At 40.6% G+C, this 19,207-nt stretch overlaps 1 protein-coding gene across 1 annotated transcript in view; it reads right to left on the reverse strand.

Annotated features, from left to right (window-relative positions):
- The window catches only part of ZCCHC24 (zinc finger CCHC-type containing 24), a 106,071-nt gene that overhangs the window by 7,686 nt on the left and 79,178 nt on the right, over nucleotides 1–19,207 (reverse strand). Inside the window, exon 3 of the mRNA XM_066324126.1 lies at nucleotides 6,603–6,767. Coding sequence (XP_066180223.1) covers nucleotides 6,603–6,767 — 165 coding nt within the window. The remainder of the gene's footprint in view (nucleotides 1–6,602; nucleotides 6,768–19,207) is intronic.

Consider the following 19,207-nt stretch of genomic DNA (forward strand, 5'->3'; position numbering starts at 1 on the left):
ACAGGAATAGAGTTATTTAAAGTGAGGGGTTTTTTGGCTATGTAACACTGCAAGAATTTCTCATAAATCAGGGAGTAGAAGGGTTTCTTAGCTCTTTGAATAGCTAAAATGGCACAAAACATATTTGACCATCTTGAACAAGGGGTATCTGTAAATTCTTGCTTGATTGTAATGGATTATAAGTGCAACACTTACTATGTTGCACAGCTAGTCAAAACAATATAGAGGAGTGATTCAGTAGTGATTGTCAATGATTCGTTTCTGATTCAGTGTTTTGAACCATGATATTGTCCTGCACCACATAGGTCTTTGACGCTAACCTCATTTACATTTCAACTGCAAATTGGATTTCCTATGTCAGATGAGGAAGGTAGATGGACTCGTATGATGTCACTATGTTGAGATTTGAGATCAGAACCAGCAATTCTGCTTCTAGGCTTGCAGTCCAAGCACTGGTGCAGATACTGCTTCTTCCACAAGACAGACAAGTTAAGTAAGTGTGTTTGGTCAGAAAAACTGCTTTTCTACCTTATCTATCACTTATTCCACCAATATCTGCCCATAAATATTCTTCAAGAATTTGCATTACATAAATATACAAAGATGAAGTGCAGGTTCTGGAGTCCCAGGGGTTAATTTGCACTCTTCAACAGCGAATGAGAGTTTTGAAATGCTACACTTGAAACAGGCTATTTGACTCAGCTCTGATTGCTTCTACATTCTAGCTGTGCTCTGATTAAAGAGAAAAATACAGCAGTTATCATGTTTATTGATATAAGCCAGATTTTTTTTTTTTTAATATGCAAGGCCTTGGGAATAATTTTTCCTGGAAATAGTGCAAAGGACATTGGGAATGCCTTGAAGCGCCAAGAGTTTTTGGATGGTTTTCAGAAACAATAGCTCTCCGTGGTTTGCTTTCCCCCTGCGTTGATTGAGCTCAGCTTTTTGGCCTGCAAAGCATTTTGATTTCAGAACTGTTATTGTTACCAGTATGTTACGACACAGGCTGGGGAGAGAGGGGTTACAAACGCAGGAAAGCAGGTTGCCAAGGGCCACCTGGAAGGAATGAAGCCATGCGGAGCCCAGACTGCATTATTGGTGAGGTGCTGGAGGGCTGAGGCTTTGGAATTGGTAGCGCATTTGCGTGTTTTGTGTCTCAAAACCATTTCAACCCAACTTTTGCATAAAGTGAAATCCCAGTTTATCTCCATTTGCCATTTTCTCTTCATGGGTTTCTTGTAAAGGCAAAAAAGAACCCTTTAATCACCCTGAGTAGCCAATGTTCTTGTCTGCTGCTAATTGAGGAGAACCTAAAAGTAACAACCTTACATTCTTGGAACCCTTCTTACACTATGCTAAAAGTGCAGGACGTTAGTCAGAGCTGTGTTAGTCAGGGCTGGTGTGGTGGAAGCAGAGGGGAAGGAGAGGACACAGGCACAAGAGGGGTGCAGCAGGATATGGCTCACACTGTGCCAGCTCTAGGGACTGCCTGAATTCTGCAGCAGACACCAGTAACTGAGGAGGCTCCAAGAGCTCTGCACTGCTGCTGAGGACTCAGCCATGCATTTGGACAGGATGTGGAGATGGGGACAGGCTATTTGGCTGAAAAGTTAACTCCTTTGCTTAGAAAGTAGTGAAATGGGGCTTGTAGAACAACAGTAAATCCTGCTATTTTCCTCAGGGGAAAGAGAACCCTTTTTCCATTAAATGGAGAGTTTAACTGCAAAAGTTTGTGGGGTTTTGGGTTTTTTTGGTTGTTTGTTTGTTTTTTGTTCTTTTTTTTTTTTTTTTTTTTCCCCAAGCATCCACAGTTGCATTCTTCTGGACTTCACTTTTGTGCATCTTTCTTTAATTTTCTCCTGGCAGTTGCGGGGTGGAAATAATCTTGTGCAGCTCCACCAGGAAAACATTTGGTGGTGGTGAATAAAGATATTGCCCCAGGGGAATGAAGCTGAAAGAAATTTAAATTTATATATCAATTCCTGACCTGAGAATTACCTTTTGATTGTGAATTATTGCTGTCCCAATCTACATGTACTGCATGACCTCTACATTCCCCAATAGTCAGCTGAAACCTCAAACAAAAAACTCACCCTTATGAAGTGTTAGGTGTTAAAGAAAGCATCACTAGGACATCTTGAGGGAAATTGCTTCCACTAAGATGTAGAATGGAATAATGTGCCTGCTTCTGTTTGTATTTAGAAGACTGACTTTTTTCTGCTGTAGAATGGAACAATTTAATTGCACCACTGATGGATAAAGGCTCACATCAGAATTCAAATGAGAGAAAACACTTAAAAATAATTTTCTGGACTCATTTACATCAAGTCTTAATGCAGCAAATGAGATGATTAGATGTCAGATTAGGAATGTAAATAGAAAGATTCTGCAGCTATTGCTGGCAGGATAATTGTTAGGCTAACAGTGTTAAGGAGCCATGCTTCCCTCAAGAAACATGTGCTATTGTGAATTTGTAAATTTTTAGTCCAATAAAAAAAATTGGGCACTGGGGAAGAAAAGATTAAATGCAATGTACATTCTTGAGCAGCAGACCCTCTGCTTTTCTAACTGCCTGGGGGAAGAGGGACATTACCAAGGCCCTGGGCTGTCGCCGTGAATCCAAGAGGCAGTGATAAGACTGGAGATCAGAGGCAGGATGCTTAAAGAGAGCAAGCAGCCTCTGTCAGCAGCATGCCTCTGGGACAGGCCAGCCAGGAATGAATGATAACAGCATGAGGTAAATGGTGAAAATCTCTTTTTAGAGTTCAGAAAAGCAGCAGTCTGGGATGAACTGTATTCCCATAGCTGGAGTACACAAGTGTGGGCATGCTGGGGAGGGTTTATTAAATCTAAAGAGGTAAAAGATCATACTTGTAGGCTTGAAACTGTTGAAACGTTTATTGGGCCTGAGTGATCATACCCACCCCTCCCCATACTGAGGGAAGCGAGGTGGCTGTGGTTGCACTCAGATATGGGAATTATGATGAGCCCACTGAATTGCCCATGAAAGTAATAACTTGAGTATCATGAGGTATGTATTTACATACCAAATTATTTCCAGTCCAGCAGTAAATTCCTGACAGCTGGAAGAAAATAGTGTCCAAGAGGACAAGTCAGTCACCAGATGGCTGGTTCTTCACCAGTGCAACAGCTGTCATCACAAACAATACTGGCCTTAGCCACAAAGTCGGAGAAGAAGCCTTGATAAGAGGCCAGCCAGGAAGTAACCACGGGCACAGATGTTACTGCTATAGCAGGCAGGAGAAGAAAATGAGAATTCAGAGCTTGGCATCTGGGCTGTTACACTGCCAAGAATGCTGGTGAATGACTATAAGGACTAGCTCTGTTGCAGAAGCAGGGTAAGAAGGAGGATAAACAACCACAAAATCCAAATTCCTTGGAAGAACAGGAGAGGTTTAAGTCTTGTCGGAGATTCCTGTTTTTGTTTAGAGTAGCTAAAGTAACTACCTGGGAAACAACTTTTGAAATTGCCATAGAGCAGATTTGTCTGGGTAGTTCTTTAGCCTTCAGTAAGGCTTGAGCTCAGTGGGCCTATAGTTTTTGCCCCATGTTCTGTGCACTCCTGTAAGCACTCCCATGGGAAGCTTTGTCACTTGAGGGAGTGCTGAAAATGCAGAAGGAGGAACACAGAGGAATAATTTAGCAAAGCTTGCTAGAGGAGCAATTTTGCAGCTCAGGTGCAACAGTCACCTGATTCCCTCCTTGGTGGATGAGCTGGGGAATGAATGGCAGCAGCACTCCTGTCAGGTCCTTGTGTTACTACTTGTAATATATGCTCCACCATCTCTTTTAAATACAGACATTTAGAGCTGTATTTATAGAGCACTCCAAAGTATATACACAGCTGTAAAAGTGCTGAGAAGACTTTTCCTGCCCCAGAGAGATTAAAAACTCATTCTCACAACTAGGCCATGTGGACCAAGAGCACAGGGCTGAATTGAGACATTCCTTGTGGGGAACTGGCCCAGGATAGTTTCCTGGAATGAAATGAGCCTCCAGGAACAATGAGCAGGTGGCAGGAAAGTGTGGCTGCTCTTCTCTCCAGGGACTCACTAACGAAAGGTATGCATAGGAAATCAAGATTTGAGCATAGCTGCACAAGCCATTCACAGAGCCAACATATGTGCTTGAATGGCTACCCCAGAGCTATCCAGAGTGGAGATTATTATCTTCAGTTCTCTGATATTACTGCCTGAGCCAGTTATACGGGAGTACTTCAGCACCAAACCATGGTTTGTGAGACATGGACAAACCTTACAGTACTGGAAAGTCCACGGATTTGGGAAAGTGGCTGGGGAAGATGAAATACAGCTATGGATATGAGGCTGGGAGAAAAGGGCAAGCCTGGCAATTGAGAAGAAACTCCTAATTCACTGCAATGAGTATTGAGCAATCCTGAAATAAGGTTTTCAAATTTTTGTCCTAAGCTGGGCAGAAGCATCCTACGCTCCAACAGTGATGGTGAGGCAGGAAGGCTTGGTGGCCTATGTGGCTGGATTTCAGCTATTTAATAAACTCTGCAAGGTTTGATCTGTTTGGTGACAAACTGGGAGAATGCAGAGATAGTCACTAGGCCATACAAGAGGCTGGGAAGGTATCCTCAAAGGTGATTGTTTCATCTTGTCTATACACACATACATTTCCCTAAGTGCCTGCCACTGCTTAGGACCAGATGTGGAACAGGGAGACTGATTGACCTCGTGTGAGTTTTCATGATTAATATACTATGGTGAATGGAAACTTGTTATCACAGGCCCTCACCATAGGCTGTTTTAGATATGGGCTGAGATGTTTACAGTTTTTTTGGTTTTGGAAGCTCTTGTATCTTGACAAAAGGTTAGTTCATATTGAGGGACCAGCAGTGATTTTCATCTACTGATAAAATGACCATTATTTTTTTTAATAATGTTCCAAGATATCTTTTTTTCCTGTTAGGTTACAGTTATATGTTAATCAAAGGGTAGGCAAGGAGTAAGAATAGTAGATGCTGAATTCCAGCACATTGCTGAAGAGAAATATTGACAAGATTGCTTGAAAGTAGAAATCATTTATTGCATTAGAAGTAGATACTGTCTGATCTTGACGGGTCACACTTCTCCAGTTTACCTGTTTTTTTGTTAAACTGAAGAAAAAACTGTATTTTTTGATTATTTGTACTATGATGAATCACATCACATATTGTGGTGACTTTGCTGTTTTGTAGTGTCCGCCTGTTTTCTTTAACTACCACCCTTTTTTTTTTTTTTTTTTTTTTTTTCCCCCCCCAAATGGAGTTAAAATGACACAAGAGAATCATGACGTATAGGGGGAGGCAAGATATTTTCTTAGGTGAATTATTTAAGCTGGAAAACCTGTCTAATGGAAGATTCAGATGAGAATGCAAATACTCTGATCCCATGTAATATATGCAGGAGGAGCACATAATTAACTGAGGACACCCACTGAGAGGGAAGTGAGGGCTTAAAAACTTTTGAAAGTGCATAGGAAATCAAACATGAATGAGGCCTCTACTATGGTAGGTACCAACAAATCATCTAAAGAATAAATAGGAAAGTGTTAAGGTGAAGTGGCAATGCGATTAAAAAATAATAAAACCATATTATGTGCACAGGACATTTTTTGTGCTTTAATACTGGACTTTTAATTAAAAATTTTTCAATGTGCTTTTGCAAAATAGTTCTTGGTATAAGAGTACCAGTGGTGGGTGTAACATATTTTCCAAAATGGAGCAGAATAGCTCCCAACTGATAAATGTTGATAAATGTTTAGCAAGTCTGGTGTGGCACTGGATACTTGTACAAAAACCACGTTTGGGACAGGAAGTAGACAGGAAACCGTGTCAAAAGCACCACAGACCCCCTGCAGCCTGTTAACTCTCTGCTGCTGCTGGCTCTGTGCATGAATTGATGCTGTCCCCTTCACTGTCTGCCTGTTGCTGTTATGGTTAACCAGAAGCAGCACAGGGCACTTCTGGAAGAAAGAAAAGGACTAGATTTTGGATTTTTTAGACAAGCTGTTTAAACAGAAGTAAGGAACAAGAGACCCTGGAAGCTTTGAGACTCTTATGTTAAGTTAGCATCATTAACCAAGGAATTTTGTAGTCAGGAGTCATCTTAGTATTGTTCTCCTTTATCACTACTCTTTGTAAGTAGACATAGCCCCTTGAGCAAATCCCACAAGTAAAAAAAGCAGTACACATGGGAAGTAACTCTGCTGACACCCGTGAAATGAAACAATAAATTGGTGTGAATATGGAGAGAATCAGAACTAGAAGGCCAATTGCTATTGCTGAACTTTTTTTACTCTATTTAAGATTAAAAAGCTCTGCAGTCTCTTTCTATAGGAAAGACAGGTAAAGATTTTGGGTTTGAAGTATTTGTACTGAAAGACAGAACATTGACATTTTGCAACTCTGATGACACCTGTCCAGATTTCCAGGACTGAGGCAGCTCATCTGGGAAACATTCTCTGTGGCCTGTTGTAGTCCCTGTCAAGTTCTGTTTACGTTTTACCCACGCTTTACAAAGTCAACAGCATCCATAGTTCCAAGCCTGTTGCCATCAGGTCTGCACTTCTCCTACCTGTTTGTGAGGATAAACATTAATGTGGCACTTGATACATTCTTGTCCCATGTTAGCCCAGGAGTTTCCACTCATCCATTTTCTCTTGCATTTGGGGCACTTATATTCACCAAAGCAGCGTTTCTTGCCCTGGTATGGTGTCAGGCCTTCTCCTTTCGGACGAGCCTACAAAACAAAGGGAAGTAGCAATGAATGACTGAAAACAGGCAGGGGTGTGTGTGTGTAGTAGAAAAATAAAGTTTTTAATTAGGAAACTTTGGGCAGAAGATACTGGAGGCAAGCATGAATCATATATCCTGTTAATGAAGAATTCATATGTTGAAGCTGGAGTTCAACAGTTCTGAGAGTGGTTTCTGTAGAAAGTATTCAAAAGTTCAAGAAAACATAATACTTGTTCATGATACTGAGTATTTAGAAATATGCCTTTTTACTTTTGGAATAAACAGTTTTAATATTAGTTTCATTATGATAAAATCAGCTCTATTGAGTATATATTGCTAGCAACACATATAGCATCAAGAGGAGTAGTTCATTAGTAATAAAGGATTACTTTTTAAGTAGAAATTCCAGTTTAGAAATCTAGTCCATTTTCCACTAAAAACCTGTAGTTAAGATTTTTAATAATTCTGCTTTTCACAGCCTATATATTATCACATGGGAGTGCACAAACTGGGATTGAGTATGAAGGAAAGACATTCTGACTAGTGGAAATAATAACTTTTATTAACTTTATCTGGTTTCTTGCTCTTGGAAAATGGTTTCACTATTTCTGCCTTTTGAAGGAAACAGGAAAGGGTTCGCAAATGATGTGTTGTGATGTCTGAATGTTAAATGTCCCTTAAAGAAAGCCTTTTTATCTAAGGAAGCCAGTGGAGTTGACAATGACTGTATGCATATACCAGGTTTATTTTTTGTGCATACATCCACTCATTAAAACTGTGTGTTGTACTTAACAAAATATGGTGAAGATGAGGGTGTTGCATCCGGCTGTGCTAGGATAGCTGTAAAGATGAAGCCATTTTCCCAGAGTCCCTAGCAGGTGTTGAAACACTGTCCGTGTATTCACTGTGTTTAGTTTGTTGCTGCCTAGGGGAAGATACTTTGCCTGTATAGTGGCAGGATACTAGGATCACCTATCAAAGGGTTCTTTGTCACTTACTTACATGTCAGGCCTAAGCAGCTTTTCTTTTTTAAGAATTCCAGATAAAGTTTACAGAAGTGAAATGAGCCATCATGCTGGGAAGGCGTTTGTTTTTGTTTTGGGAGCTTGTGCGATTTCTCAGTGTGTAGGTCCAAATTGCTTTCTCTGTGAAAACATGGGTCGCAAAAGCAGGTGGTTGGCAGAAGACCTGAGCTTGGCAGGAGCTCTGAGACTCAGGCTCCAGTGGCTGATGGAGATGGTGAACACTGTGTTACCTCCTGGGTCGCATGTGGGAGCAAGGCGGAAAGGAACATTGAGTGCGCTCTACCCCGCATCCTGTGGGTGGAAGAGCAGGGGACACCAAACCCACTTCAGCCTTTTTTTCTTTCTGTAGTGTCAGTAAACAACATTCTCTGGTTTTTTTATGCTTATTCCTCAGCACAACAGTATTCTTTAGAAGATCAGATCAGTAGCAACCTCCATTATAAACAGGCAAACATCTATAATAATTTGCTTCTGACAAGCCACTGTAAATATTCTGGCTGATAACAAAGATGAAGCTGACCAGGACACACACATTTAGAGAAGTATAGCACAGAAGAAAAGTGCATTGGTATAGTGAGAAACATTCAGACTTCCACAACTCAGTGAGTGCTGGCAGGCACCCAGAGCGTAGCTCTCCGACCCATGGTGTCCCTTGATACGGATGAGACTGCAACTGAATGTAGTGCAAAAAAATGTCAATTTATGGAGACATCCTTATTCTGAATATTTAATTTGGTTCTGCCTCTGAGGGGTTTGTAGCACAACTCAGTGTAAGAAGAAGCCACATGCTCTCTTCATTTAGAAATTCTCATGGAATTAAACTGAAACACAGAGAGCTCCTGTATTTGAGAGACCTTCCCTCTTCTCCTGAGGCATCACAGATTGTTTCATTTCCAGCTTTGACTGGGGGGGTGTGTTATCAAACCAAAGAAAAATTATTTTTTATTCTCTGATTAAGTCCCCCTCTACTTAAACTCTTCCTGCAGCCAGACTTGAAAATGCAGCTCAGTGCCCCTACCAAGCAGTGGTCCTTTCAGAAAACATGCAGGTCACGGGGTTCATTATTTCCAAATGTAATAGCACTGACTTCGGAGACAGAATGTGTCTTGAAAGTCTTGTAAATGTTTACAAAGAGTATTTGAACATAACACTCCCACAGCAATATGTTATGCCAGCCATAAAGAGCATTTAAACATCAGACTCCCACAGCAATATGTTGTGCCAGCCACAATTTCCAGATGGGAAACTTTCAGAGATGGCCACTTGGGTGGGCCAGTGTCTGTGGGTTTGTCCGGGTCAGACAGGTGACTTCAGAGACACCAATGCCCTGAAATGCTCTGCCCTCACAAATGCACAAAGAACATTGAAGACACTGGTCTGTGAAGTCCTCTGGGTGTACAGCTAGGCATCAGAAATGGAGCCTTTCCAAATTTGAAGCTACTTTTAAAATCTGGCTTCTCCAACTTTCTTAGTAAATCGGAAGCAGAACCAGGAAAAGAACGTAGGAGCCCTGACTCTGTTGGTAATTTCCTGTTATAATTGTTAGACTAAACTTTTGATTTATTTTTATTTTAACTTCTTGACTGTCACAGCTCCCTTCTCAGTAAGTGACTCTAATTAGTTTGCTGGCAGAGTTACAACAGTCTCTGTAGGTGTTTTGCTATTCTGCTTTATGGATGTTTATGCATTGCCTGAACAGATATTATTTTCCTTCCCATATCTTCAGTTTCCCAAACTGTGCCCCACAGGGAATTTGGATTCGCAAACAAGCAGGCTCATTTTCTCTAGTGGGAAACATCATTAGGAACCACTGACAGCAGTGAGGGCAGCTCTCCAACTCCCTCCACCCTGCAGAACCTAACAACACAGGTATTTGACAGTATTTGGTAGAAGGCTAAGCCTGAGAGAGATACACTAATGGCCTGAGAGATCCAAGGCTGGGTGTCTTATTTGTTGTTAGGGTTTTTTGTTTTGGGGTTTTTTTTGGTTTTGTTTTGTTTTGTTTTAATTAAAAGTGTCTGGCTCCAGCAGGAGCACAGCTGAATTGCATAAACATTTCCAAGAAACAGCCTGCTCCTTGGCACAGAAGCAGCCAGCCCTGCCCACGGGGCGCTTGAGCACCCGGTCACTCTGCAACTGGGGTACCTCAGTGCTCATTCAGTGGGAGGGCAAGAACTATTTTCACCAGAGGTTTTTCCTTAACTAAGTACCCAAAGAGAGCAAGAAGTCACATTTTGTCATTCGGTATCAACCTAAAAACCCTTACTTTACAGAATGTGGGATTTACCTTGTTTAAACCATTAGCCTCCTATTCTCTCCCCACCTCAGCTCCATTTGAATGGTGGTTAATAATAGGATTTGGTTGGTGTTTAGGTCCTGCAGTTCTTGTACTGGGCATTCTCTTCTTACTCTTTCTGCAGATGGGGGTTTATTTATGTCCAGAGTTAATATAGCCAAGTTATGCTCCTATTCATAATGGCACAATATTTTGTTGTTACCATATTAACATATGTGGTCCCATTGCCTGCAGGCCCAGTTAAGTCTTTGACCTGGTTTCTGTCCTTGGCTGCAAAAACTTGGTGTGTCTTCATTAGATGTTTCAAGTATTTACTGCATCCTGGGCAAGCAGGCCTTTGGGGAGGATCAAAACCAAACAGATTTTTCTGCAAGGACCAGAAACTAGCCATTACTTGAAGTGTGTCTCAATGTCAAGATCTAGGTATTAGGGAATGGATCCTTTGTGATGTTTGGACTTCAGCCAAGCACTGACACAACTGACATCACCTTTGCAGGTGTACCTAGTCAGTGTGTGTGTTTGTCTTAGCTGGATACAACCAGTGCTCAAAGCCAGTGAATTTTGTGGGGCACAGTTACAAAAACTACCTCAATATTCCATCCCTCACTGACATCCAGCTGTCTCTATTTTTTGTCTTCTTTCTTTCTTGAGCCAAAACCACAAATTGGCCATCATAAGACTTTTAAAGTGTTTAAGTTGAGCTTTTCTGCTGGTAACTGGCCAGTCCAGCTCTCTGTCAACCTATCAGAGAGTGCATCTCTTGGAGGGATCTGCCAAATCACTTGGCAATGACGTACATAATAAAGGACACTCTGCTTTCCCTAAACAATTCCCTCAAAGCATCAGTTTGCAGAGTCAGCAAAAACAAAACATGCCCCCCTCCCCCAACACGCCCTGGTTAAAACTAGATCCATTATAAACAACAGGAGGCTGAGTTTCCTCAAAGCAAAATGCAGAGATGCAATTTAATGCTTTTCTTGCCCTCATCTCCCCGCAAGTTTGTTTTACTCAGCTGAAAGGGCTCTGTACAGCACAAGAAAAGACAAAATCTAGCCTAACATGGGCAGGTGGATCCCCTTCATAGAAGAACTCTGAGGATCTGCTTGTAAGCATGCTTCGTCAAATCAAGAGAAAAGGGTAACAGTAAACAACAGCTTGATGCACTGACTGGCTCCTGAGTGGTCTGTGGGAGTGGGAGAGTCAGAGCTCTATTTTGAAACGTGAACCCTCCAACACTCTCAGCTGAAAGTCAGCACAACTGGGAGATGGCATTAAAAATGCCCTTGTGCTCTTATTGTGTATTACTGTACATGCATAGTCTTAATAAAGATATGATAATGAAGTCCCAAAAGGTTCAATTAGGAAATGAAAAAGAAAGTATAAGGACTGATTCGGTGTACTGGGTGTTGTGGCATTCTAGTCCTGACAGTGCAGCAAGTTGCAGAGTGTTGGGAAATTCACAGAAGTGCTCTCACCTTTCCCAGTTCTGTGTATACTTTGTAGAGAATGAGGACACACTTGCACGCTTAGGCTGAAATGGCACATAAAAGCGAATCTTTGGATTCATCAACATTTTGTTTTGGCCTTCCGCAATTTTGTGCTCATATAAATCTTGCATATCAACAGAATACATAGGCAGAGAGGTGATGAGGTTAGGAATGACACTGCTGATGTCTAACACCAAAGACTTGAGGTATTGATTTAAACCAACAGTCACTACATCTTTAATTAGTTATGTGCAATATAGAAAGAGCATCTAGGGGATAGAGAAACCAATCTAATGCTTTTTTTCAGCTTTGTCTCTAGTTTAATTTGTTAGTGATATGATGAGAACCCTTGATACAGGTCTGTTAAGAGGAAAAAATGGATAATGTTCAGAAAGTAGACTCTTCACTGTAGCATTATTATTTAAATAGAAAGTTCTATTAGTTTTGCTTAACAACAGGAATTATGGATTTTCTAATTGTAGTGGATATTTCAGATTAAAGATTTATGATAGACAAAACTATATCTGAGCAAGACATGGCTGAAAAATAAAGAAAACTAACCTGTTTGTGTAGCTTAAAAGAGGAGGCCAGTATGCATTTTATTTGTCTGGGATTTTCTTAGGAGACTTGTCTGTGGCATGGCTTAGGGCTATTTCAACCTCTGACTGGGGAGTCTACTCTGGTTTGGAAAACTATGCTTTTCCCACCTCTGCATCCATAGAAACCAAGATGTTTTTCAAGGTAGTTAAAGCTCATCAGTCGTTACTGATCTGAAACCTTTTTATCACACGTGTGCCACTGCCACTCTTACAACATGATCGAGGGAGAAGGTGGCTTTGTACTGAGGTCCCAAATAATGAAGCTGTTACAATCCAGTAAAGTATACTTTACTCAATTTCCCAGGAGCAGAGCGCTAAACAAAACATGCACCTTTGTGCAGTGTGCAGAACAAACTGGCATTGTTTCTTTTACTTTTCTTGAAGAAATACCCTATTTCTGCTGTTACAAACATTTTCACTCACCAAGTCTTAATCTTTGGGAAGATTTAAAGGCATATTGATTAGGCTGAGTCAATGAAATTTCACAGGTAAATTTTTATATGGCAGAAGCTCAATATTATGTTTGTCATTTTGAGTATGTACTTCTTGACTGCTTTGAAAAACCAGTGTTGTCAGCTGTGTGTATATGTTAACTGTGATTATGATCTAGTTTCCTCAAAGGTAAACCAAGAGAAAGATCCAGCAGTTTGTTACTAATAACATGCATATGGTTTCTGATGATGATTAAATCAATAGGCATAGTTGTCATAGACATGTTGATCAAAGTCTAGAAATCCAAGAATCTGGCTTGGCAAACATTCCAACAGTTAAATCAATATCTGGTTTTGCAGATAATTCAGAGTCCTAGCTGTGATGTTTGGAGCAAAGGCTTTTCTTCAGCTACAAAATGCCTGTTTGAGCTGATCATTAGAACCACCTTTGGGTCAAAGATATGATATCATTACTGTGCTAAGTTAGTTTGGAGCAGAATAGTTGCTAATTGGAAATTCTGCAATTATCTGGTGAGTTGATTACCCAACACTGAATGCTCCGAGAAGTTGATGGTATGAGTTTTCTTTGCCTGTCCTACTCATCATTCCACAGCTAGTATCGAGATAGGCAACATGTAAATGCTCAGTAACAATCCAGTCTGAGTAAACAAATCTGTTCATGAATAGCATGCTGCTTCCACAGGCCCCTGTCCAGATAACAAAGGACATATTGATGCAAACAAATAGTGGAAGACAAAAGTATTTGGTAGAATGGTAACACGGTGATGGTAACACGGTTAGACTTCCAGCACCTGGATAGAGTAGAGAGCCCCAAGAGATTTTCTCACTGTTTGTGGTCAGACTGTACCTCTGCTCTTCATCTGCAGTGGGTAAATGTCCCGTTGCTGTTTCCTGCCACTTCTGCAGGTTTTTTGTGGCACTGTATAAATCACTTTGGACTACCTATGATAACGTAGCTTGTGTAGCATAGTGGGACTTTAACCTTCATCTCACTTAGATTAGTGATATTATTAAAAAAAAAAAGCAAATAACACTCAGGGTTTTTTTCAGTCAATCCTTCTCATAGAAGGATATCTGAGTGTATATTGTATTGCACAGAAACCTGTTCTCCCTATAGTGGCTCTTTAATAGAAAGATAGACTCCCCTTGCATGCACAGCTCTAACTAATCTCAGATACACTTCTGTGTTTCCTGAAAGTTCACATCAATTTTCCAGGTATGCTTATGTATTTAGTATCTCATGTGTTATATACAGGGCAACAGGCAGTGATCAAACATTTAATGTGTTTGGTAGATTTTCAGAGCCATGGAACTCTGCCAACCCTAGCCAAATCTTCTGTTAAGGAAAGCTGCAAATAATTATCTTGGCTGACTGTACTTCAAGGATTTCTTTTACCTGCACATGCTACTCTTTGCTTGTTGAACGACCATGAAAGAGCTCCCACATGGGCTGTCTATGCTTGTGGCCAATCACAGCTTTAATACGCTTGTTCCTGCAGGACCTTGAAAACAATGAAATTACTTGAGCATATAAATAGCTGCCTAATGAATCTTCTTTTGAAAGCATTGCATAACTCTGCCTAACTCAGAACCTAAAGTTTCAAGAACAAGTCCTTATGCGTGTGAAGGTAACCATTAAAATTTGAACAAAATATTAACTTGTGCACCAAAGCAAGCAAACTGAAAACAATTCACTTAGGAAATTGCATAGTGAAAAATGTTTCCAAGGTATTGTTTAATCCAAAGTAAAAAGGGGGATGGGGCTAGAAAGTGGGGATGGAGCGTGCCTATGCAAACCAGGGTCTCTGCTGTGCAATTTAAGAATTGTATGTCATACAGAAAACAGGGAGTTGCATATCAAATTAGGCATGTGGAAGAGTTAAAATTACACTCGCCTGCTGGGATGCAGTGAGGCACTTTTCAGCATTACAAGATCATATTCTTCCAAACAGCTTGAGATAAAAGGAAGTGGTCAAAATCTTTCCTTTCCCTTCTCTGATACAAAATTGGACATGCTGAATTAATTATGAAGGAACTAGGAATGTATTCATTTTAATAGTTTCCTGATGTTTGGACTCTTTTGTCCCCCTTCATCCGTTGCTTGAGAACATACAATGGCAATACTCTCCTCCTCTCCCTCCCCCTCCTGTGGCACACTATATATAATATGTTCATATTTATTTAGTTGTTGGAATCAGGGTTTTGGAGAAGGGAGGGTAAAACTGTTGCTAGAATCGAGCATTACCTCTTCCAAGCTGAGGTCAAGACTCATATTTTTGTACTTGTTTAATTGGTTCACCTCAGATGCCTCCATGTGGATTTCACAATTCTCCTAGGGCTAATGTGGCACAGCTGGGGCACTGATCTAGTGAGAAACTGACAGGTCTAGGGATTATGATCTGTTCTCTACAAAGCAGTGGAGTAGTTCTGATATACCCCTTGCCTCTCCATAGGTCATGAGACTGTTCAGAACAGATGGGAAGGCAGACAGATGTCATTGAAGGCAATTCTATTCCAAATCTAAGTGCCTAGCAGGTGCTTTTAGAGACAAATTCAACATCTGGGATGCTGCTTTCTGCTTCATTGCTGTTCTGAGATGTGTTTATGCAAAGTTTCTACCTGAAGAAAAGATGTGGATTGAATGATGATGAGATAAAGCTACAGATCTCCAGTTGATTCTGTGGTGGCGTTTCTTTTCTTACTAAAAAGAAGCTGCATGGGAAGACTAGGGTCCAGACATGGACACAGACAGGTCCAGGCTATACCAGGCACACCATTTGGTGTACCCAGCATATTATCAAAGCATATTTTCAAGAGAATTTGGATCAGAGAATTTTCCAATTGATGGGGTGACCATAGAGATTTTGTTGTTTTTTGGTGTGTTACAGCTGAGAATCTGAGGCTTTTCTCTCTTCCAATTATATGCAAAATAATAATGTTGTCCTTACTATTTGAACTGTTTGAAAGCTGCATTGGAAATTTAATTGCAGACATGGCAATTTGCAAAACATTTAGTACTTGCTCTTCATGAACTACTGTAGCTTAATCTTATACTGGGTGCAGCTTGATGTAACTTTGGTGTCAATTTACAGAGGGGAGTAGAGAAAAATCCTGTATTAAAGAGGTCTGTAGATGCTGAGAGGAGAGAGGTTTATCTGCTGCTTGAGTGGCACTGTAAAATCCTGCTGTATGACAAGCCACAGCTTTTGGTGCCTTTATCCCTTTGTAAATCTAGACCTGTTGTGGTTTTTCTCCAAGCCAAGTATCTGCTGTGCTACATTTGCTGAAAATACTTGGGGAGGGACTTTAATGTATCAGTGATCTTAAGAAGAAATGTTAACTTGGGAATCTGCTACTTTCACTTGTTCTTTAGAAACATGGTTTGTTGATATCCTAGGACATTGGGGGAGATGACTTTATGTTAAGGTATTTTGCGCTTAGGTATAGTTGTTTTAGGACTTGGATGACATAAACAAGGATATTACAATAAATAAGGATTTTATTCCAATTAGTATATTTGATGTTCATATATCTAAAAATGCCATTAATTTCTTGCTTAATTTTTAAATAAACGGTGTCATCCCAAAATACTGTTTTTCCCATGCTCACAGTTTGTAGTTCACAAGTTTAAACTCATACAAGAAATACTTTAATATCCTTAATTAATAAAAAAAAATTAAGTAGTATATCCGTAGTCATTGTCCTCAGCTCTGACAGTGACCAATGGATGAGTGCTTTGTACTCTACAGGCTGGGCAAAGGCTGTGCAAGGGAAAGCACTGCACTGGGAGGTGAGGAGAAGGAGGTGGCAAAGAAGAGAATATTTTAATTCAATGCAATAAGAATTGAAACTTCAGCAATTTACCACTCAGGAAATGGGTTGTTTTGCTCTGACTTTTTTATGTTGCTTGTTGCAACCTCCGGACTGACACACTTATTTTTTTTGTTCCATTAATATGTGTATGAATTATTATAATACTGGATTTCTTTTAGCCTGAATTAGAAATGCTTTTGCTCATGTAAAGGTTTTATCTCTTCAAAACAACTTTTGGAAAGTAAAGGAAATATTGTTAGGATGATAAGGGCAAGTTTCAGGGGAAAGGATGTTTCCAGGAGAACTCAGCCTTCTTCCTTCCTTCTGTTCTGAAAGGGACAGGATCTCTTTCAACTACCCGCTAAATCCTTAAGGATTCAAGACCTGGTTCATGGCATATCCCACATACTGCATGAGAATTGGTATAACTACAGAAAGAAAATTGCAGCAGGAGAGTGCAGGATCATGAGAGTAATGTGATCTTGTGCTTAAGGCACAGGACTGGGCCTCTGCAAGCCCAGGGTTTCATTCCTGTCTTGACTACAGGCTCTTTCTGTTGGTTTGTGGGCAAGTTACTTGATCTCTCCATGTCTGAGTTTTCATCTGGATTATGGGCCGTGCTTGTGTACCTCACATTCTGGGAATTTAATCAATGTTACTACAAAAGTGAGCATGAATCTTGTTGTACAATTCTCAGGCAGGAGTTTGGAACAATGACCTGTCACTGGTGACCCTGGCCTCACCCCTTTGAGCCATTTTTTATAAAGTCTTTGCTTATGGATGTTTTTGTTCTGTTTGTTTTCTCCACAACTTAACTGGTTAAAGCAGTCAGAACTGTCATTTTCAATTATTTGCTTGTGGCACCTCCATTGATACATCATTAAAAGAAAACACCAGAAGGTTAGGCAAGTACCTACACAGTTGTAAAGATTTCCAGCTAGGAAATTCATTATGCAAAAGATGAAGCTTGGGCCCTCTTAGAAAGCTTCCCCCTGTACCAAATGCAGCATAAGGACTACCTGCCCCCTGTAACCTCCCCCACCCCACAGCAGCACACTGTAGAGGCTCCCAGGACACCAGCACACAGGGCAAGCTGTGGCCTGTCCTCCTCCAAGACGAAATACCACAGCAAGAGTGTCATTGCTTCTGGCTGGAATGGGCCCTTCGCTTGAACTATTAAGAAACAGGGAAAGGAAATAAAGACCAGATGAGCAACCACCCTCCTTTTCTCCACCTCAGCCTCCTTCCCTCCACCTTCCCCCCTGCCATGCTGTCTATGAGATGACATACAAAACACCAGTTGAGTCAGCCTGCTTTGAATTACAGCATTCTTTTTGAGCCTGGAAAAAACATGCTATGCATAGCCCAAAAATGAAACATGACTTCAGATGCTGATATGTAAACTGCATAAATGTGAAGAGGACGTTTTTCTTGTCCCACTATTCTTTCTTCTTGAAATATTGTGCCTGGCCAAACATGAGCATACTGCATAGAAGAAAGTCTTAGAAATCCACCCTTTCTGCCCAGAGGATTCATGTGTTTATTCACCTACCTCAAGAGCCATCAAATCCCAGCCACCTGACTTGGTTCATGCACATGACACTGTTTGAGGGCTCCTTGCTTGCTCTGGCCACCTGTGCATGTAGAGGGGCCTGGGAGGAACTCCCAGATAGTTTTCTTCTATGGTAGGCTTGTTCTCCCCATGAGGAAAGAGCAAGCTTTTAACATCTTAACTGAAATGCATCAGAAAGTCTCAGTGAAAACACAGCCATGAGACAGCAGTGAAAGCTTATAGGCATATACACACGTACTTCTAGATGACCTAAAGGTAGCCATCCTTTGCTGTGCAGTTTGTGATAATACAGTAGGAATCTGCAACTCAAATCTCTTCCATCTTTCCCTTCTCAGCGCATCCTGTTTCTGCAGTTGTGTTTGTATTTTCCACTGGGCTTCTAGACTGTTTTTTTTTCCACTCTGTGCAAAGCTAACTTGAATCATCTAAAGAATCACTTGTCATTCCCCAAGAACAGCATCAGCATCTGCCAGACTTCATCTACCATTCTGTAAGATTCATAGTTTGTGTTTGTAATGTTACAAGAACTTCAAGCATTTTACTGAAATTCTCATGAAAACAAGATGAAGCAAACCAGTTCCCTCTGTAATGTCTTTCTTAATCACATGCAGAAATATGTAGTACCTTGGAGGTGAGGAAGGATGGAATGCAACCAGTAAGTACAGAGTGAGAATACTAATAGGTATGTGAAGGGTAAGAGGACAACAGAGGCAGTGTTGGGTGAAAAGCGCTTCTCACATCAGAGTTCTTGCCCGAATGAACAGAAGAAAGTGGCATCTAGGAGGTGACCATTTCACAACAAAAAGAAATAAAATTTATAGCCTTTTCAACTGTTCAGATTGTGCCTTCTGTTAGTTAACTGACTCTTTGTCTCTTCGGAACTAATTATTTTGTTGTTCCATTCAGTCATAAAATAAGCCAGGAGGACGTTTATCTGAAACTTCCTGGGAAACACACAAAGGTCATAGGTTGACTCAGGCCATGGCTGTTATTTGAGTTTTTGAGAGAAATAAAATCTTTCTGTGTTAAAATAGGAAACTCGTATCTGACTCATCATGCTGTCTGGCTGTACTGTAAGTCTTTTGAACACCTATGTTTTAGGCCCATTCTGTATAAGATAGTCATTGCAGTAAAATTTTTGGATGGAAACTGTTTTTACCAAAATATAGTGAGAAAATGAAACAAAAGGGGAACTGTCT

The sequence above is a fragment of the Sylvia atricapilla genome, chromosome 8 (assembly GCF_009819655.1).
Source record: "Sylvia atricapilla isolate bSylAtr1 chromosome 8, bSylAtr1.pri, whole genome shotgun sequence".
Classification (NCBI taxonomy): domain Eukaryota; kingdom Metazoa; phylum Chordata; class Aves; order Passeriformes; family Sylviidae; genus Sylvia; species Sylvia atricapilla.